This window comes from Vigna unguiculata, chromosome 2, assembly GCF_004118075.2.
Source record: "Vigna unguiculata cultivar IT97K-499-35 chromosome 2, ASM411807v1, whole genome shotgun sequence".
Classification (NCBI taxonomy): domain Eukaryota; kingdom Viridiplantae; phylum Streptophyta; class Magnoliopsida; order Fabales; family Fabaceae; genus Vigna; species Vigna unguiculata.
The window spans coordinates 26,588,305-26,611,572 of NC_040280.1; the positions used below are offsets into that span (position 1 = coordinate 26,588,305).

The following is a 23,268-nucleotide window of genomic DNA, read 5'->3' on the forward strand; positions in this document are numbered from 1 at the left end:
ATTGTGTACACTGGATTATCTATTTTGGAACTATGATGAAACTCCCTATTTTTATTAGTTTTAAGCTGCTGAAATTGGGATGTTACAATATTTGTTAAATTTAATTTCAAAATTTATATATTAAAATAAATATTATTAAAATGAAATTTTATCTCATAAGAAAAAAATCAATTATTTTATCCAAACAAGAAATTGAATTGTAAGGTATTTCAATTACTCTATCCAAACAGATTATTTAAAAAATGAAAAGAATTCAATTGCAAGAATTTCAAATGCAGTGCATTTTAATTTCTTAGAATTGTTGAAATGTTTCATCCAAACACAAAGTCAACGACCTAACTTTTTTAGTTTTATCACCACATGAGGATATGAGTTCTTAAAGGGGTTATTTATGTTAGGTTTATATATATATATATATATATATATATATATATATATATATATATATATATATATATATATATATATATTCATATATTGGTAATGGTTATGGTCATATAACATTGGTCTTACACATTTAAGGCATTTGACACCACTTTAACCCCAAAATCTTAAGACAATGGTGTTATGGGTCTTTATTCTTATATATTGTTTAAATTTGTCTATTCTATCTAATGTGAGACTTTGACTTACACTTGGATTATTCCCAACAATTTCCACCTCCACCTTCATCTTTAGAAATCAACAAAAGAAATGACGAAAATAACCTCAAATGGTTAGTTTTCACCCAGTGAGCAAATTTTTCGCTGGTCGAGAATATACCTTTCGCCCAAAGCAATTAGATGTTCTTGTTGAAGGAGTACATAGGTTCAAAGATTTACTCTTTCATTTTGGAGAGTCTTTATCTATATAGAATTTAATTGTTATTAGTATTTTGAAATAACTGTATAGCTATATGTAACTGTGAGTGTGGAATGTGATGTTATGATAAGAATTTTAAGGAGAAGTTCTGTATGAAAGTTTTAGTGTATGCATCGACATAGAGATTTATAGATTGGTATTCTTTCTCTAATAATTATTTAGGCTCAAATAGAGTAGAGTAAATTATGTGACGAAGAAAAGAAGGAGATCATGGTGAATATATATATATATATATATATATATATATATATATATATATATATATGAAGCATACGTAGATTAAAGTAATAAATGTTTTACAAGTACTGATTATTACTCTTTATCTTGAAAAGCATTTATAATAAATCTCCTGAGGTTATAACTGCCAATTCAAAATGTCAACCCTAGCCTTAGAGGTTTGAAATTGAACAAAGTCAAATACTTCATGTATGGGGCCGTCAGAATGTCGTTTTGCTGGATGCATAAAACCTGTAACAATATATCAATGTTTACTCTTTAACTTTGCTCTCACATTAAATGCAATAATTTATTTCTTCTATTAATTTTCTCACACTTCATTTATAACAATTACATTGCATTAAAAACTATCCCTTTTATTAAGCCGAGTTCTCTGTTAGATTGCTATCAGAGTATTGTTGCAAAATAGAGTTGTTTAGGATGAAGATGTTTTTGAAGCTTTCTGTTGCAACTCTGTTTGTTTTGCTCTCAGTTCAATTTGATGTATCTTTGGCAAATAAGGAGAAGAGGACGGGGAATCAGAAAAGCACTTACATTGTCCATGTGAACAAATCTGAAATGCCCACAATCTTCGATCACCATGCAATTTGGTACAACTCAATTTTGACTTCAATAAATAACTCACAAGAAATGCTCTACACCTACGAGAAGGTGATCCATGGATTCTCAGCTAAATTAACTCATGAAGAAGTTCAGTCACTGAGAAGTCGATCAGACGTTGTGCAGGTGATGCCAGAGCAAATGTATAAACCATTAACAACTCGAACACCACATTTCCTTGGAATTGACAAAATCGATGAGATGGTCCCCGGGTTGAATGGAGGAAGTGACGTCATTATAGGATTCCTCGACACTGGTATCTGGCCTGAAAGCAAGAGCTTTGATGATGCGGGACTAGGACCCATCCCTAGCAAATGGAAAGGAATATGTGAAAGAAGTGCTGATTTTAATGCCTCAAAATGCAACAGAAAGTTGATAGGAGCTAGATTCTATTCAAAAGGGTACGAGGCCACGATTGGTCCCATTAAGGGAACCAAATCACCGCGAGACACCGAGGGCCACGGCAGCCACACTGCAAGCACAGCCGCAGGGTCTGTAGTGGAAGGTGCAAACGTGTTCGGGTACGCTGCCGGTAAAGCGCGTGGAATGGCCTTCCGTTCTAGAATCGCCGTGTACAAGGTTTGCTGGGAAAGGGGTTGTGCTGTTTCTGATATATTGGCTGCAATGGATGCAGTCATCTCAGACCACGTCGACATTCTTTCGATATCACTTGGAGGTGACAGTGACACAAGCAATTACGATACAGATGGCATTGCAATTGGATCCTTTGCGGTATTAGAACATGGGACTGTGGTTGTTTGTTCGGCAGGAAATGAAGGTCCTGCTCCCTCTTCTATCAACTCCAACATAGCACCTTGGTTGATCACCGTGGGAGCTGGCACACTCGATCGTGATTTTCCAGCTTACGTTGCCCTTGGGAATGGACACAGGTATTCTGTTCAGTCAATTTACAGTGGCAAGTCTTTGCCGGATACCCCCATTCCATTCATACACGCAAGGAATGCAAGCAGAAAAGAAGGTGCGAATTTGAATTTGTGTTTAACGCATAGCCTAGATCCAAAAAGGGTTAGAGGGAAAATTGTGTATTGTGAATATGGAAATACTTCTACAATAGAGAAAGAGTTAGTGGTGAAATCTGCGGGCGGTGTAGGCATGGTGTTGGGGACCGTAGAAGGTGATCCAGAGGAAGAACTGTTAGAACCCCATTTTTTGCCAACAGCCATTGTTGATGATAAAGCTAAAAACAGCATCCAAGAGTATCTGTCATCGGAGCCTAAGCCGGTGGCTACGATTGTGTCTGAGGGAACGAAGGTTGGAGTTAAGCCCTCGCCCATTGTTGCAGAGTTTAGCTCTCGAGGTCCAAATCTGATTAGATCAGAGGTATTGAAACCTGACATAATCGCACCAGGTGTGAACATTTTAGCTGCATGGTCAAGAATTAAAGGCCCCACTGGATTGGATGAAGATGACAGATATGTGGACTTCAACATCATCTCAGGCACATCCATGGCATGCCCTCACGTGAGTGGGATAGTAGCTTTGATAAAGTCAGCTCATCCAAATTGGAGCCCAGCTGCAATTCGATCTGCACTCATGACCACAGCTTATTCCACTTACACCAATGGTAAAAAATTGGTAGATGAGGGCACAAACAAATCCTCCACACCGTTTGACGTTGGTGCCGGTCATGTCAACCCTGTTGCTGCGCTTAATCCAGGACTTGTCTATGATTTGAAGATGAGTGATTATCTGGACTTCCTCTGTGCTATCAAATATTCAAGCAGAAGGATAGAGACTGTGGTGAAAAGGAAGTTTCACTGCAAGGCACACAATCACTACAGTGCAACCCATCTAAATTACCCTTCATTCAGTGTGGTTTTTAATCAAACAAGTGGTAGGAAAGGAGCAAGAGTTGTTAAACACAAGCGAACTCTTACAAATGTGGGGCCTGCAGGAACATATAAAGTTTCAGTTACATCAGAGATTCCATCTGTGAAAATCAGAGTGGAACCAAAGTTGTTGAGCTTCCATGAACATGAGAAAAAGTCATATACAGTTACGTTTGCAACATCAGGTCCAGCACCATCAAGAGGTTTTGGTTTTGCACACTTAGAATGGTCAAATGGAAAAAATGTAGTTCGAAGTCCTATCTCCATATTGTTTCACTCCAAGCATCACACAGAAGTCCAAGAACCTTCATTAAACTCTCTTCACCAACTCTGGTGATAACGTATTATCTCTGCATTCGCCAGAGTTAATAACTGTTATACAATAAATTCAAAGTACCAATATATTGCATTTATGTAAAATATATCTATAAATATAAGTAAATGCATTTAATATATATTGATTACTTCAAAGTTTAGTCGATATATTAATATATACTAGTGCTGCATCAGTATTATAAGTACATATGTTGATAAACTAATTAACGGTGGGTAAATATAAATAAAATAATATATATTATTTGTAAGGATTAAATATATTTTAATTCACTGACGTGGTGGAATTGGAATGTATTTGTTACATCGAAACATTGACATATTTTATTTTTTAATTTTAAAAATAAATTAATATAATTATGGTAACATCTCAAAATTTATGTCACCGTATTTTTGGTATGTTAATATCTAAAATTTTATAATATATTATTTTTTATATATATTGTATTTAATCTAATAAATTACGAACATATAAATATAAAAATTATAAATATTTAGAATATATAAATAATTGAATATTTTATAAAAAAATATATTAAATAATTTAGAATTTATATGTAGATATATGTTAATGGAAAAAATCATTTTTATTATAATAATAAAAACGAAAAATCTAAAACAAATATTTATGGTAAATGATTGAGTTATATTTAGTGACCACAATTTTTTAAAAAACACGGTTAATAAAAATAATATTGATGATAGAATCTTAACGGATAAACTATATTATTCGTAAAAGTATGGCTCTTGTACTTAGGATACATATAAATCATTATTGCTTTTATTAAAAAAAAAAACAAAAACTAATAATTATTAACGTAGAGGCACAGACCACATGATGACATAAGAACGTTACTGCTGTGGTGATAATGTGGTGATAAGGAGAAAACAAAATATCATTCAAAAATAATTTATAAGCAACTAGACGAGAAACCATATCACAAGCCTAATTTAATTTAAACTAAAAGCAATTATGACCTCACTTCTATAAATAGCAAAACAGAAGGAATGAAAGGGAGAAAAAAGAAGTAGAGAGAAGACAGTGGTGAATAAAGGATCCAGTGAAAGAAAAAAAAAAAGGAGAGAAGAAGATAAAAGAGAGTGAGGGCACGTAGTAGCATAGAAGAAGAAAACTTTATATACCATCAAAGTCTCATTACAATTTTGATATATTTTCTACAATAATTAAGGTAAGGGAAAGAGATATTTATTATTTTATCTTTTTACTTTTATTATTTTCTTATCTCTTCATAATTATTTTTAGTTTTATATTTACTTTAAGTGAGTTGTTTCTAACCTCATTGTAATTTATATATAGTTCCCAATCTTATTGATTTATTTATATTTATCTTTAGTTGTGCACTGATTCTATTTATTCAATTTATATTTACTCTCTTTTATTTATATTTATCTTCAGTCACGTATTAGTCTTCTTTATTTATTATATTTATTTTTAGTTATGTACTAATCCTATTTATTTATTTATACAATTATATGATTTAATAGCAAAATAAACTTATGATAAATAAATATTTGATTTTGTAGTTTGAGGTATAATCTTGGAGATTTAAATGAGTAGTTAGTACTCAAGATAAGATGTTCTTGAGTTACTTTGTTGGCCATGATGAGACTCAGTTATCCTGACAAGTTGCAACAAAATTAATCAAAATCTTTATAAAATAAAATAAAGATCCAAATTTTGTGGATTTGAAAGAGTTGTCATTTTAATTTATTTTATTAAGATATATGTGATATCTCACTTCCTTATTTTATAGTTGTGTATAAAAAAATATTATAATCTTATCGTATATAGTTGCTCCTAACATGTTTGACTCATCCCTTGTCGATATAGTAGTAGTATTTTCAAGAAACGCATGACAACCTAATGCGGCAAATAATTCTATAATGTTTCAAGGAACTGGACATTCTACCATTATATTCCTAAATGCTCCAAATGCATCAGTTATATTGGAAAGACAAATTGGAGTCACTTTTTATCTATCTCCAATCATCTAAGTGAATCATATTCATAATCTCTTTCTTCCACATGTTCAAAGGTTAACAAACGAAGAAAAACTATAAATAAATAATATTTTTCCTCTTCTAATGTATAAAATATAATATGTACCAAATGATGTAAATTTAATATGTATACGCTACTATAAAATATATATATATATATATGAATATTTTTAATATGTTAAATGTTATTGTAAAATTATGTGTTAAATTTTTTTTATAAATATATTATAGAAAATAATCGTAACAAAAAAAATTTGGTTGTGACATATATTTTTAATCTATTTAGGTTAAAAAATTTATTTATTACTTTTAAAATTTAAAATTTCAAATATATTGAAACTTCAAATACAGACGACGTTTAATTTTATGTAAATATATTTAGTTCATATTTTATTATATTAAATTATGGTGTAAATACATAGTATAGTATGTTACATTAATTAATATGAATGATCCTAATTAATGCTAACTAATTATTTATTAAAGTTTTAAATGTTCCCATATTAATATAGTATTCATTAATTGTAATATGTTTTATATTTATATTAAAAGTGTATTATAAATATTAAATATTATTTACTAGTTAATTACTACATGTGTGTTTTGGTTGGAGAATAGATTTAAAAGATTGGAAAAGAAAATTAAGGTAGCGGAAGTAGGGATGGCAACGGGGCGGGGCGGGGACGGGTTTCACTATCCCATACCCATCCCCGCATAAAAAATTCATCCCCATCCCCATACCCAAACCCAACGGGTATCAAACTTTTTTCCCATCCCCATCCCCACCGGGTAACGGGTAGAGATGGCAAATAAACCCGTCCCCGTGGGTATTGTCCGAACCCGTCCCCGTTTTGACGGGGAATCCCGCATTGACTGGGTATGGGTATGGGTATGGGGAATCCCCGACTTTTTCAGTTGGGTATGGGGATGGGTATGGGGATGTACATATACCCGCCATAATACCCGTCCCCGCCATATCTTCATTCTCGTTTAAATTATTAAAATATTCACAATTAATCAAGTAACCCATATATATATATATATTCTATTTTTTATTTCTTTTAATTATTTCATTTGTCATTAAACTCATTCTCATCTCCAATATATTTTTTATCTTATCATAACCTTTATGTAATTATGTTAAAATAATGTATGTTAATAAAAAAATTATGCCTTACATTTGAATATTTATATTATTTTTTAATATTTTTATTTATTATAAATTTTCCTTTCACATGAGAATGTTTATACTCTCAATTTAAGGTAATATAAAAAAAAATTCTTTACTTATTATTATTATTATTATTAATTTTTGTTTAATTTGAAGAACTCTTTTGTTTCATTAAAGTAATTTTCGTTATTTTTCAACCATTAAGTATATATGTTGATATTTGAAAAGTTTTCTTAGTTCTCTGAGATATTTTTCGTCTTATCATACCTTAGTTATACATTTGATTTCCTTTGTGTGATTTTTTTCGATAGTCTCTCAAATTATTTCTAAAACACACATTTGTTAGTTTTTTAATATTTTTATTTATTGTTTTTATTTTCATCATGTAGAATAATATGGGTTACTTGATATGGGTATAATCTCGTACCCATACCCGTACCCATGTTCTAACTACTTCAATATTAATTTTTATAAAAGAAAAAAAATTACGGTAAAGAAAACATAATATTATGAAATATTCAATATTAGGAGGATTTTCTTCGATGCCAAATACATTAAAATAAATTATAATTGTTTATATTTTATATTAGAATACCAAATAAAATTTCATGTGAACCAAAACATTTATTAAATTTGCAAACTACAACATTAATGAACTTAGTTGATAAAATTAAAAAATATTTCAAAAAAGTATAAAAGGAAAACAAATATTCAAATTAAAATATATTTTAAATGTTTGTTTACTTCAATTTTTTAAATTCTAATGAATCTCTTTTTTATACACTAATAAAAGTTATAATATATCACTTGATCAAAATGACACAAAGAACAAATATTCAAATTAAAATATATTTTAAATATTTATTTACTTCAATTTTTTAAATTATAATGAATCTCTTTTTTATACACTAATAAAAAGTTATAATACATCACTTGATCAAAATAACACAAAAAACAAATAATAAACATAATAATAAAATTTTGACATAGATTTTGTATCTTTTGAACTTCAATATATGTTGCATAGTGACAAAAAAATATTCATAGAAATTACATTAAATTTTTATATTGTAGTAAATAAAAGTTATTTATACAATTAAAGTAAAAAAAATTACAGTATGATTAATAGTGAGTTATAAAATAACAAATAATTAGATAGAATATATCGAAATATTTTATTCTACATGATGAAAATAAACAATAAATAAAAATATTAAAAAACTAACAAATGTGTGTTTTAGAAATAATTTGAGAGACTATCGAAAGAAATCGCACAAAGGAAATCAAATGTATAATTAAGGTATGATAAAATGAAAAAAACCTTAGAGAACTAATTATTAAATTATGTTTGAAGTGGTTAAAAATAAATAGAAATATCATTAGTGACCAAAAAATTTATCATTAAATTACAAATAAATTAGTAATTAAATTGGTCACTAAATCAAGTACCGATTCGATCATTTAATCAGTCACTAATTTAGACAATAAATCAACTACTACCACCAATGACGAAAAATAGTGATTGATATGGGTTACTGACTAAATCAGTCACCATTTCATTTTTTCTTGTAGTGAATTATCATATACTATTCCTAAATATCATTATATATATATATATATATATATATATATATATATATAATTTTAACCACTTCAAACAGAATTTAAAGTGAAACAATTACATTATGATATATTATTCTACATGATGAAAATAAAAACAATAAATAAAAATATTAAAAAACTAACAAATGTGTGTTTTAGAAATAATTTGAGAGACTATCGAAAAAAATCACACAAAGGAAATCAAATGTATAACTAAGGTATGATAAGACGAAAAATATCTCAGAGAACTAAGAAAACTTTTCAAATATCAACATATATACTTAATGGTTGAAAAATAACGAAAATTACTTTAATGAAACAAAAGAGTTCTTCAAATTAAACAAAAATTAATAATAATAATAATAATAAGTAAAGAATTTTTTTTTATATTACCTTAAATTGAGAGTATAAACATTCTCATGTGAAAGGAAAATTTATAATAAATAAAAATATTAAAAAATAATATAAATATTCAAATGTAAGGCATAATTTTTTTTATTAACATACATTATTTTAACATAATTACATAAAGGTTATGATAAGATAAAAAATATATTGGAGATGAGAATGAGTTTAATGACAAATGAAATAATTAAAAGAAATAAAAAATAGAATATATATATATATATATGGGTTACTTGATTAATTGTGAATATTTTAATAATTTAAACGAGAATGAAGATATGGCGGGGATGGGTATTATGGCGGGTATATGTACATCCCCATACCCATCCCCATACCCAACTGAAAAAGTCGGGAATTCCCCATACCCAGTCAATGCGGGATTCCCGTCAAAACGGGGACGGGTTCGGGCAATACCCACGAGGACGGATTTATTTGCCATCTCTAAGCGGAAGAGAGAAAAGATAAGATAATTTGGATTAACGAAAAAAAAATGGAAAGCAAAATAAAAGATTTATAAAACTTGTGAATGATTAAATCCATATAATAATAAATTAAAAAATAGTATACATATGAATAAAATAATAAAATAATCTTTATTTTTTATAAAATGATTTTAGTTATATTAAATTGTAGTTTTATTATTATTAATATTATTAATTTCATTAATTTCATTAATATAATTTATTTATTTATTATAACTGATGAAAATATATGTATTGAATTTTTTTATTATGATAATAATTTGTGTATCATAATTATTAAAAATAACATCAAAAATAAATATTTTTTATAATTTTATTATAATTAGTTTTTTATCGTATACAAATAATTGAATTTATAAACTTAATTATAAGATGTAAAATATAAAATAATAAAATGATTTATATTGATGAGGTAAAAAACCATAAAGAAATTGTATATCAAAATACAATAACAAAATCATCTTTATTAGTAGGAATATATTAATTCCGTTATTTTTAATTTTGTTACTGTTGTTTTTATTTTACAATTTTGTTATTTGGTAGATTTATTTTATTAATATGACTTGTTTTAGATTTTGTTATTTTTATTTTAATATTTTATTAGCATTATTTTATTTTATATAAGTATATTTAATTATGTTAAGTAGTGTAGCATAACATATTTAAGTCAATAAAACTATTTCTACTTTATTTTTTAAATTAAACTTGATTACTGTTTATTTTTGAGAATTTCATTATGTGAGGATTAAATTTTCGACATGAAAAAGCTTGCCTTTTTTTTTTTTTTTTCTTTTAAAGATCAAATTAGATTTTTGCGGTTTTCCAACATAGAAGATCAAATTCTTTATTTTAATGGTAACGGGAGATATCTTTAATTACTTAAACTTTTAAATTCTTGTTTTCAATATGATATCAATGTTCTAATTTCAAATATATTCGAATAATATTATTAGGTCAAATTACTTTGTCCATTTTCAAATTCAAACTTTTATTCTAATTTTTTGCTTAAAAATATTTTAAAAGATCAGCTCTCTTTTCACTTGAATGGATAACAACCATAAGTGAATTTACGAAGATGGATCAAAAACAAATTTTATGTTCCTTTAACATTATTTAAAGGGAAAAATAGAAATAAATTTAGAGGATAAATATCAAATTTCATCCCTTCAACTATGCAGAGATTTGAAAAGATTTACATTGTTTTTACTTTTATAACCTTCTCTCGTTACATATATTATATATATTATTATCATTAGTTATACATTATTATTTTATTATATATATATATATATATTATTAATAATGTATATAATAATAAAAATATGTATAATATAATAATTATATATAATAATAATATATAATATATAATGATAATAATTATTAATAATATATATAAATAATAATTAAAATATCATTAAATTTTAATATTTTTAACTTATTTAAAAGTTATTTAATTTTATTTTTTATCATAAGGTTAATTAAGTAATTTTAAATTGTATCTATTATATTTATCTTTTTAATTTATTACATCACTTAAATTATTCACTAACTTTCATAAAATTCATTTCCAAATCCATTCACTTTATCCTCTAAATCCACTAAAAAAACATACATATTCATCCACTCAAATCCATATAAATTCATCTTCACACTCTCCCTCAAACTCATTTTACCAAAGAAACATACTCTAAAGCTCTTCACTTCAACTCTTAGGCTATGTTCCTTTGTGTGGATAGATTCGAAGAAGAGTGTGAAAATGAATTTGTATGGATTTGAATGAATGGATGTGTATTTTTTTGAGTGGATTTAGGGAATAAAGTGAGTGAATTTAGAGATAAATTTTATGAAAATTAGTGAAATATTTGATAGATGTGATAGATAAAATAAATTGTGAAAATAGATAGAATTTGAAATTTACTAAAATACCCTTGATGAAAAAATAGAATAATTTTGTAATTTGATGTGATAAAAAATAATAATATGAATTTAAAAAATTTATAAAAAGATAAATAAATTTTTAAAATAAATAATTACAATTTAAAATACAAATATATATATATATATATATATAAATTTTAATTATTACATACATATACTATTAATAATAATAATTATTATTTTATACATTATTAAGCATTATATTTTTAATAATATTTTAATTATTATATATATATAATTAATAATAAATATTATTATTATGCATGTATTATATTAATAATTATTCATATATATATATATATTAATAAATATAATATTAATAGATATATATTAATTATAATATGTATTATTATTTATTAATAAATAGGTTATTAATTATTATATATATTGTTAATTATTACTATATATAATAAAAAAATAAAAGTAAATAAATTATTTATAGTATATTATGATAATAATTATATATATAAAGGGTATGAAAGTAAAATAGTTAATATATGCTCAAAACTTTCAAATATTTGAGAGGATGGATTTTGGTAAAAAAATTCACGAATCCAACTTCTCTTTTCTGTTTAAATCATTAAACGGGGATATATTTTTTTTTTTCAAATCCGTCTCTAATCTACATTAACAATACAAACCACAAACAAACAAAGGCTTAAATATTAAGTGTACTGAAATATTTTTAAGATATTTATAAATAATATTTTATAATATATAATTAACTGTTTAATATTTTGAAGTTATAAATAATATATTATGACATAATAATTAATTATTTAATATTTTGAAAATATATCAATAATATCTTATAATATAAAATTTTAAGTAACAAAATTTATTTAACATGTTTATATATGGGTTTATACAAATATCCAATAAATCTATAAATACACCATTCAACTATAAAGAGGATCACCCAATTATCTCATTCATCACCATACCCCACATTCTTATAAATTATTTGAAAAGTCTTTTACAGGATTTTTGTTTCTCTTCAAAATTTGGAACTTTCTCATTAAAAAACAAACTCAGTTCCTCTTGAGAGTCTAGAGTCTGGTTTATCTCAATCAAATTTGGTAAGAACACTTTAGAATTAAAGTAAAAAATTGTTTATTGAATTTATCTTTTCAAATAGATACATTCTCTGATGGGTTTTATATATATATATATATATATATATATATATATATAATTTTCATATATGAATTATGGTTATAATATTTTCATATAGGAAAAAAAATAAAAAACATATATTCCCACAAATCCTTGAATAACCTTCCTTGACAGATTAATCAATTCATGTTCTTTGATTTCTTGGTCAAATGCTTCAAACACAAGCGTGGCCTCAAAGTGGTAAAATATATCATATTTAGTTTATCATGTTTGAGTAGTTATTTTTATTTTTGGTCAGGACTGTTTTCTTTAATAATAATGTTAAATACAGAGAGATGATTTGTAAACTATTGTTCAAATAATGTTTTAGCAACTAAATTTGATTTTAACATTTTGAGAAAGAAAGGCCTTAACTGTATTAACACATAGTTATGAATTATTTCAGTAGTTTAAAATATAGTTAAAAAATCTTTTATAATTTAAATGTTATATTGCTTAACTATCTATTTATAAATAAGGTATTATTTTGGTTTAATTTGTAGTTTGACTTTTGTTGTTTTGATTTTTATATTTATTTATTTATACTTAATTAATTTCTTACTTACAAAAATTTAATGTGATTGTTTGAAAGTGTGTGTCAAAATCTAATATTAAAGTTTATATTTGAATTGTGTTAAAATCTAAGTTTGCACGTGTGAAAATCTAAGTTTGTTGTGAAAATTTGAGTTTACTATGGGTTATCTTTTTTGAAATTATCTCATTTTGACTCATAATATCTGATGATCCAGATTTTGAAACACGATGAATTCAGATTTTAATATATAACACTTCCAAACTACTATAATATTAATTTAACATAAATATCTCAATTAATTTTTTTTTTAAATAATGACTCAATAAAGTTTTCTTTTAATATGGCTCAATTGAATAAAAAAATATAAGATATAAAGATAATCAAATGCCACCAAAAATAAAAACTAGATTATTAGTTAAGTCTAAAATTATTCATGTTCATACTATTTTGTGTTTGTACCACTTAATATATTATATTATATTAAAAATAAAACGCTTATTAGAACTAGACAGCAAATTTTAAATCTTATTATAACTTAAATTCAATTTTTTCAAAGGATTAAATTGAATTTTCAAAACTAAGAATCAAAGTAAATCTATTTGTCTTAAGGTAGCCACATTATCCAAGTCATCTGAAATGTGACGCATTGACTAGAAATTGGTTACGTGACCAACAATTTATTTTTCTTTTTTTTTTTTATCAAAAGTAATTTTTAGGCAGGAAAGTTATAATTAACAAGCATATTTTAATATTTTTTTATCTGATTAAAAAAATCTAAATATAATTTTTTGCTTAAATTTAATGAAATGTTGGGTTTGAAACTCCAACTTAGTTATGACAGATTGAGAATTTGACTAAAACAACTAAATAAAAAAAAATGTAGTGCCAAACGGGAAATAAAGATCCATACGTATCCCAAACGTGCTTATCGTGACATTTAAATAATGCTTCAACGGGAAACAAAACAAAATCCACACTGTTCTGTTTTTTTTTCTTTTCTTACTTTTGAAATTTTCTAAATTTCTGTCAGATTATACAGTTAGCTGATTTTTCTTATATAATTGTGAGACGCGTGGTTGGCTAATATTACCGTTTGAACAGATTCATCAATTTTCAACTTTCAACGTATCTTCCATTTGTTAACTGTCTTTTTCAGAAAATGAAAAAACAATCCAGATAAAATCCTTTAATTCACCGGCCATATAATTAATAATTTAATCAAAATGACCACGTAATTAATAATTTAAACAAAAACACATCAAATCATCACGATAATGAATCGTTACAAAAACGTGGGGGAGAAGCAATGAATAATTCATAAGTGACTGGTATATCATCTTTTAAAACAGAAATATATTCAATTTTTTTTCTCTTATTTTTTCTTTATTTCCACTCTGTTTAATATTTTTCTATTCAACTAAACACAGTCTTAATTTTGGATCTGAAACATGAGAAAGATGATATAAGTGTATTAGAAGACTAATATAATATTTGAGATACAAATATATAAGTTAAAATGCAAATTAGGGTTGTGGAAGATGCAATCGTGGCTACTCCATAGTGCATCAATGGCAGAAGATCCAATGTGCCTGTCACAAAGTTGAATAATATAAAATTTTGGTTTCTTCATTCTATTTGACTTTATAATTAATAATTCATAGTTGATCGTGTCTTTTAAGATATTGCAAATATTTGTTTCTTGTTTCTTGTTTATCTCTGTTAGATATTATAAATGTATGTTTCTATTATCAAATAACATTTTTTAAATCATTAATAATGATTTTTTTTTTTGAGATACACGAACAGTATTATTTTAAAATTCATAAAATATTAGTTATTTTGGTAACAAAGCGCATCATGAGGAAAAATGGAAGAATATGTATAACAATAAAAATAGTGGTTCCCTCGTACAGCTAAGTCTTAGTTAGATTAGATATGCTGTTCCCGACAGGTTGATGGAAACGGTACTCATCCAAAACCAACTGTCCAACGTGTGCAGTCCCATTCTTTGAACTCCGCTATTTAAAACACTCGGTGTCAATCACCACTGAATTTTCACATTCTGAATGAAGATCTGAAAAAAGTGACTACAAAGCTTTCAGTTTGAGTTCAAGTGTTTGAGTTTGGATTTTCGATTTTTTGTTTTCTCAGACAAGGAGATTAAAAATGATGGAAGTTGTGATTGTTGCACTTGCGGCCACACTTGGGAATCTTCTGATGGGATGGGATAATTCAACTGTTGCAGGTGTGTATTTCACTCTATATTTTATGCATTTCTTCTTTCTCTCTGATTGTGTTGTGTATAGTGATTTTTCAGTAGTGCATGTGCGTTTTTTGCTGAAAGTCTCAATGCCATGTATGGATTATGATAATAATGTTTTTATCCTAGTGTTATGATTTGGGAGCATGGAGCTAAAAATGATTACCCTAATTTTGAAATACTGAAAGAGGAATTGTGAAAGGGTGTGTTAGATCTCATTACTTAAATTGAACAAACATGTTGGTACTCTTTTGCAGCTGGTATGACCTACATCAAGAAGGAGTTCGTTGTGGATGCGACAATTGAAGGGCTAATTGTGTCCATGTCGTTTATAACCGGAACCATTGTGACAATATTCTCTGGGGCAGTGTCCGATATGGTTGGAAGACGTCCTATGCTGATAACCTCTTCTATAATGTATTTCCTGAGTGGTCTGGTAATGTTTTTCGCTCCTAATGTTACTGTTATTCTGGTAGCGAGGATAGTGGATGGGGTGGCCATTGCTCTGGCTGTTACTCTTAATCCTCTGTACATATCTGAGGTAGCACCGGCCGATATCAGAGGCCAATTGAACACTTTTACTCAGTTTGCTTGTTCTGGTGGAATGTTTTTGGCTTACATTATGGTGTTCTCAATGTCCTTGACCGACTCACCAAGTTGGAGACTCATGCTTGGAGTTATTTCAATTCCTGCTGTTGCCTACTTTTTACTCACTGTCTTTTACCTGCCCGAGTCTCCAAGATGGCTTGTGAGCAAAGGCCGGCTACTTGAGGCTGAAAAAGTTCTGAAAAGGCTTCGCGGCACTGATGATGTTTCAGGTGACACTGAACTTTTAGCATTAGTTTTTTCTTTTCTGAACTGAATCATCCTCTTTTTTTGTATCGATTAGGACTTAACTTTGGTGTGTAGGGGAATTGGCGTTGCTGGCTGAGGGTCTTAGCCCTGGGGGTGAAGCCACTTCCATAGAAGAGTATGTAGTTGCCCCAGCTAGTGAGATTCTTGTTAACCAGGAAGCAGGGAAAGATTATATAAAGTTATATGGTCCCAATGAAGGGGTTACAATGGTTGCTCAACCAGTGAATGGACAGGGTAGCTTGATATCACGTAGTATGTTGTCTCAGCAAGGAAGCTTTGGGGGTCTCTCTAGTACTGGTCTTAAGGATCCTATTGTGAATCTCTTCGGAAGTTTGCATGAGAGTACTCTCCCTGAGGGTGGAGGTTCACGCAGCATGCTGATTCATAATGCCAACAGTATCTTTAGCATGGGAGATCCAGATTCTCCCTTTGGTACCAATGACAACCTGCATGCGCCACTAATGTCATTTCAAGGGGGTGGTGGTGAAAGGGCTCATGGATCCAAGGACATGTTGGGTATGAGGAGCAATAGCAGCCTGAGAAGTAACAGTAGTTTAGCTCATGGGAACACGGTTGAAACTCCTAAAAATACAAACATTGGTGGAGGTTGGCAATTGGTTTATAAATCAGCTGATGGTGCTGGGGGTGGGAAAAGAGAAGGGCTCCAAAGGGTTTATTTGCATGCAGAACCTGGTGCAGTGTCTCACTCTCAGCATGCTTCATCATTTGTTTCAACTTCTGGCTATGACATACCAATAGATGGCGGTGAAGCGTATCAGGCTGCTGCTCTTGTTAGTCAGTCAGTTCTAGGAACTCATGATTTGTTGCATCTGCCAGAAGTTGCGGCAACAGGCTCAAAATGGAAAGCTCTGCTAGAACCAGGAGTCAAGCGTGCATTAGTTGTTGGCATAGGACTTCAAATTCTTCAACAGGTAAAATAAGTTAGAGATGTGGTGGTATTACTTTACTTGACTATATTGTGTCGTTTAACATACAAAATCCACTTACTTTGAAGTTGGTCTGCACAATAATGTCTTGAGGATCTTAGGAGTAGTTCAGCTTAAGAAAAAGTTTCCTGCTATCATTTTGTGTTGCAAATCTTTTTGAAAACATAAACAAAATGAATTCACTATTGAATCTTTTGCTAAATAATATTGAAAGCAGGAAATAGAAATAGAAAACGTTTTCTCAAACTAAGCAAGACTTTAGTTGTTTGCACTATTAGCATTCTCTCCATTCCTTTTCCTCATCTCATCTTTCTAACAATTTTGACAAAAATTCATGGCTATATGGCAAGTACATAATGCTTCTAGGAGTTATTTTCCTAGCAATTTCAAATTAGTTGAAGTGATGATATTTAGTATGAAAACCTGCACATACACCTTGGCTTCTTTTGTGATTCTGAAAATATAATATGCATTGCAGGCTGCTGGCATAAATGGGTTTCTGTACTATGCTCCCCAGATTCTTGAGCAGGCAGAAATAGGAACTCTTTTATCAAATTTGGGCCTTAGTTCAGCATCTGCTTCTTTTCTTGTAACTATCATTACCACATTCTGTATGCTTCCTTGTATAGCTCTTGCAATAAGACTCATGGATATTTCTGGCAGGAGGTATGTTTAATCTATGACTTGGCTTAAGTTTCATGTTGATATTGTCTCTGTTTCAGGTGTTTCCGTAGCCATATTACAGCATTGTAATCACAGCAATATTGTTCAATTTCTACAGTCACAATCGCTGCATTCTTCTTTTTGCTACATTGTTCAATTCTCTCATGAACTTGTCTATGCATAAGTATCTATCTCATAAAACAAAAGATGAACTGAAATGCAGAAAAAAATGGTGACAATAACTTTATGTATTTTTCTCATGGCAGGTCAATCATGCTGTACACAATACCCATTTTGATAGTTTGCCTCCTGGCACTAATAATCAAGCAGTTCTTTGAGGTAAATTCTGTGATCAATGCTGCAATCACTTGTATCAGTGTTGTGGTTTATGAAAGCGTCTTCTGCATGGGCTTTGGCGTTATACCAAACATCATATGTGCTGAAATCTTCCCAACAAGTGTTCGTGGAATCTGCATTTCCCTGACTTCTCTTACATTCTGGGCTTGTACCTTGATTGTGACCTTAGTATTCCCCACCTTGCTCCAGCTTCTGGGTCTCCCTGGTGTCTTTGGGTTATTTGTCCTTGGCTGCATCATTTCATGGACATTTGTCTACCTGAAAGTTCCTGAAACAAAAGGCATGCCTTTAGAAGTTATTACTGAATTTTTTGCTCTTGGTGCAAAGCCTGGTACTGATCCCGCAGAAATTGGAATCAAATAGCTGATTGAGATGATTATCATCACCATAAGAAGCAGCAGCATAAGTTTATAAGTTCAGTTGGTTTGATTTCTTCTAAAACGAATTGAAAAAGATTTAGTTGAAAATTGGAATTATTTGGCTTTAGGATATGCCAGCAGCGACTTCGCTTCTTTTGCTTTTGGGAGAAAAAGATGAGTATTATATGTATATTTATTTATACATATTATGATTAATATTTAAAGTATTCTTTTATACCCTTTCTTTCCTTAGCATTTGCCATTTGTCATATATTTAGCCATAAAAAGAGGCCAGTCATTTAACCTATGTGTGTTTTCATATGAAATCGAGTTTTTTCAAAAACCTGTAATGCAGATTATAGAACAATTTTTGTTTTCTATTTTCCTTCTTATTTTCTTTGTCGTTAGGTGTTTATAATTAAATTAGTCAACAAATTCTCAATCATTGCAAGAAGCAACAATAGGTGAAACCAAAGTGAAGTCACTATCCCCATTGAAATATCAGGAACTTAACCGACACAAACTCTTGAAATTAAATGTCAGTACCCATCAGTAAAATCTACACGAGACACCATAGCTATAACTTGAATCTTTTGGTTGAGACAACATCATTGTCTAAGGTGTTAATCACGTGAGTCAGCACTCATAATTATTGTAAGTTTCAATCACGATCAGTTAAACAGTGAAGTGCATTGATCATAACGTTGCAAGCCAACTTGACTGGAACTGACAAATTCTTTCACAATAAAATTTTTTCTCTAGTTTTAAGGGCAAAAACAGAACATTATAGACCAAATTCTTCGAAATCCATATCTGGACATCCAATGTTTCTTGAAAAATATATTTCAAACCTGCAGGAAAAGAATATAAAGTGAACTTTAACCTAGTTCAATTTTATAAAATTATATGAAAAAAAAAACTTTACTTTCTATTAGTTGCTTCACGTATCTCCTTTATTTTTTTTTTCTATTTTTCTTTAAATTATAATTTTACTTTCATGAGACAGGACAGATATAAGTATCCACAGTTCAATTTTCATATGAACAAAGAATTTCACTTGATGAGGTTTGATTTTTCCTGAACATGTAAGTTTGTAGAAGGAGTTTTAACAATAATTAAATGATAAAAGTTAACTCATATATTCATACCGATGGATAACATAGTTTGGTTGATATTTTTTTCTAAAATTTTCAATATCCATTATTTGTTTATGTGATTTTTTTAAGAAAAATATAGTAATATAATAGGGCCGCTGAAAGGGGATTTAACCAACGGAAAGGGCCCAACAGGCGATAGGGTGGATAGGGTGGCCTGCTTTGTGTACTTTCTTGAACACCGTTTGTGTTTTAGTACTTTCCATAAATTTTCTTGATTAATTACCTTTTGCACCCCATTGTTTTCTCCTAGACTTTCATGGGGTGTTGAAAATATCTAAAATGTACATGCTTTATTGTGAGATTTAAAAAATGTTTCATATTTATTTTCAGATAGTGAACTTCAGCGGACAAACCGTTTGCACACCCAATTCTAATTAATCCTAAAATATTTCAATAAATCTAAAATATTGTGAAGTGTTATATGGTCCTTAAAAATCTTATAAATGTTTTAATCTTAACATTTAAAAAAATCTGTTTTACTTTATTTATATTTATAAAATCAAAACTAAAAATGACGTTTTGTTATTTTAATTAAAAAAAATCATAAAATCTCTTATATTAACTATTTTAATTAAAATAATATTAATTAGAAGAGAGGATCATGCAGCGGAGAACAATTAAGATATCTTCATTACGTTTGTAAATCGGGGTTATTATTTTGATTTTTTATTATATTATTTTTAAATTTCATTCTCTAAATTTTTTATTTAATTGTCGATAACAATATATGTTTCTAAGATAAAAATAGGTATTTTCTATTTTTTATTTTCATGATCTAAAGCTTTAAATTTTATATTATACAAGCACAATTTCTGAGAAATCGTATAAAACCTAAAACTAAGTATTAAGTTTATGACTTTGTATAACTCATAAATGCCCTAAAAAACTAAAATTATTAGTTATAAAGCTACTTGAAAAAAAAAACAATTATGACATTTTATTATAAGCATGGAGGTATATTTGACCAAATTAATGGTCCTCCAATTGCAACAATCTATTTTAAAACGAAGTGAAGTCAAATCCAATATTAAATCTCATGAAATTAAATTTATTTTAAAGGTTATTTTATTGTATAGTTATATATTTATCTCTTGATAGCAACTTTATATTATACATTTAATAATAAAACGTTGAAATTATGAATATAACGATAACTATAAAAAAAACCATAGTATATAATGATAACTATAAAAAAAATCATTGTAAAATAATTAACATTTTTCAATTTTTTCTAAAAATTTCACAATAGAAAAAGTTACAAAAAAATATATTTAAACTGAAATGTTAATTTATTTATTTTTAGTTTAATTAAAATAAAAATTGAATCAAGCTAATTGACAAAAGAACCCTGTATATTATGAGAGACAAATATCTATAACAATCTAGTTATTTCTGGTTAATATCTAGGAAGATATTTTTCATTTTACAGATGTTTTTAGATATTATTTTGATGGACAGATAGGCATAGATAGTTAGATATTAATTAATTATTGTTCATTGGACCATGCTTTTCTCAATGACGTAGAAAGCGTTAGTTTGGGGTTATCTTATTTTTGCTCCAAATTGTCTCTAGAAGAGTCTAGGTATATGATTTGGACAATCAATTTTTATCGTGCTGGTTTAGTGGATCCATGAAATCATAAGTATCAAGGTGAAGGAGACCATAAACATATATTTTATTATCAACTGAAATTATTCCAAACTACCACCCGTCAAATTTATTCAATAAAAAATAAAGCTTACAAAACTTTAAAAAATATATTTTTTATTAATTAGAATTAATCGTTTTGGTTTAGCATCCTCTTTAAATATTTGAGAAGAAAAAAGAAGAAGTAAATAACACACTGATGGCAGACATTTTTCCCAACACTCACCTAACTTGATAGACCGATACAATAATTATATATTCTACATTTTAGACACGTTATTATACTAATCAATATCATACACTGTGCGAAAATTTGTCAGATTAACGACAATTAGACATACAGTGAGTCATCATCACTCTTTGTAGAACATTAAAAAACTTGAAATAGAAAAAAAAAAAAGTGATACTTAACTGATGAAAAGAAACATCCCAATCTTTTATTGCTGGGCACCACCGAACCAAATGTAGTACTGAACATAGTTAATGTATGTGTTTACTATAAGTAGGACAAAGTGAGAAACACACTGGATCTAATTGATGAGAAAGTTGGTTAACACGTGTTTAACCTAGCTAGGGTTTCGGCTTTTGTAAAATGAAGTGGTCTAAGTTTCTGAAAAAGTTAATTTTTAAAAAGAAAACAGGGAAGAAGAGTCTGTAGGAGCATGCATGGAAGTACTCGGGTATATTGTTGAAAGTGCAGTGGCACGATGCCAATGATCCACAATTTTAGGTACGAGTCATGTTAAACACTTAAAAGGGATAAGGCAGTTTGAAAATTTTGACGCACTTTGTTTAGGCAGCCGCAGGAGAAAAGGTAGGTAGCACTACCTTTTACCAATGCAATACAAGTTGCCCACAGAGATGTCATCTTCTCATAAATCACCTTCACTCAAATTTTTACTTCAAAATAATCTCAAAATCTTGTCGTATCAAAATCTTGTCGTATATTGTTGAATGATTGAACACTAGCTCTAATATTATCTTAAAAAGTAAATTTTAAATTTAATTAACCTCTCAAAATCAAAGAAAATCAATTTGTAAAGTGAAGTTTGCACTTTTATTTATATTATGAAATTGTCTTATCTCTAATCGATATAAAACTTTCAACATTCACTTATATATATAAATATATTATAAATTAATCTTATTTCTAATCAATATGAAATTTTCAACACACCTCTTTATAGAAAGACATATACATCTCAAATACAGGACTAGACATCAATGAATGGTTGGAAAGAAACAAAATAGTTGGTAAAATGTCATAATAAACTTTAACTAATAAACTTTAACTCATGACTGTAAACTTTACATCTAACTTAATCCTACAACTCATTTATAAGATGAGATTATATTCACTTATATATCCTATAAATTAATTTTAATTTTATCTTTGATTAGTGTAAGACTTCTGAGTTATATAAATGGATTCGTATTATTGGACTCATTAAAATCCGAACTTTGAAGTTAGACATAGACTCTTCTGGATACATCTACTGAATAAAGCTAACGGTGTAATATCTAGGGAGCTTTGTGCTTTCAAATCTGGAGGATTAAGGCGAGATTGAGTTGGGTATGCTTTTTCATGTTTTGGTGACTTTGAGCATTTGTGGTGAGGTGTGAATGGGCGAGGAGAAGAGAGGAGAGGATAACCTAGGAAGAAAAAGAGTGTGTGGGCCCAGTAAGGAGTCACACATGGCCCACCAAAATAAAAATTGAAAAAAAAAAGTGGAAGATGGCATCAATGGATGCGGAAGAGGAGCATGTTGTTGGGAAAGGGCATCTCACTTTACTTTGTTTGAAGCCCATCAAATAAAATAAAAATAACACC

The 23,268-nt window shown here is 28.4% G+C and overlaps 2 protein-coding genes across 2 annotated transcripts; both read left to right on the plus strand.

Moving 5' to 3' along the window:
- Positions 1 to 1,471: 1,471 nt before the first annotated feature.
- LOC114173198 (subtilisin-like protease SBT1.7) lies at positions 1,472 to 3,984 on the plus strand. Its single transcript, XM_028057454.1, has one exon. The coding sequence runs from the start codon at positions 1,519 to 1,521 to the stop codon at positions 3,883 to 3,885; it is 2,367 nt and encodes a 788-aa protein (XP_027913255.1). The 5' UTR covers positions 1,472 to 1,518; the 3' UTR covers positions 3,886 to 3,984.
- An 11,113-nt stretch (positions 3,985 to 15,097) lies between these two features.
- LOC114173746 (monosaccharide-sensing protein 2-like) lies at positions 15,098 to 18,869 on the plus strand. Its single transcript, XM_028058328.1, has 5 exons — positions 15,098 to 15,436; positions 15,709 to 16,269; positions 16,361 to 17,238; positions 17,732 to 17,919; positions 18,183 to 18,869. Exons 1-5 carry the CDS (start codon positions 15,358 to 15,360, stop codon positions 18,634 to 18,636), a joined length of 2,160 nt encoding a protein of 719 aa, XP_027914129.1. The 5' UTR covers positions 15,098 to 15,357; the 3' UTR covers positions 18,637 to 18,869.
- Positions 18,870 to 23,268: the final 4,399 nt, after the last annotated feature.

Bases quoted from the DNA above. Each gene is read 5' to 3' on its own strand.
- LOC114173198 (XM_028057454.1), top strand. From the start codon at position 1,519: ATGAAGATGTTTTTGAAGCTTTCTGTTGCAACTCTGTTTGTTTTGCTC.
- LOC114173746 (XM_028058328.1), top strand. From the start codon at position 15,358: ATGATGGAAGTTGTGATTGTTGCACTTGCGGCCACACTTGGGAATCTT. The intron at 15,437-15,708 runs GTGTGTATTTCA...ACTCTTTTGCAG, and splicing joins GGATAATTCAACTGTTGCAG to CTGGTATGACCTACATCAAG. The intron at 16,270-16,360 runs GTGACACTGAAC...TTTGGTGTGTAG, and splicing joins CGGCACTGATGATGTTTCAG to GGGAATTGGCGTTGCTGGCT.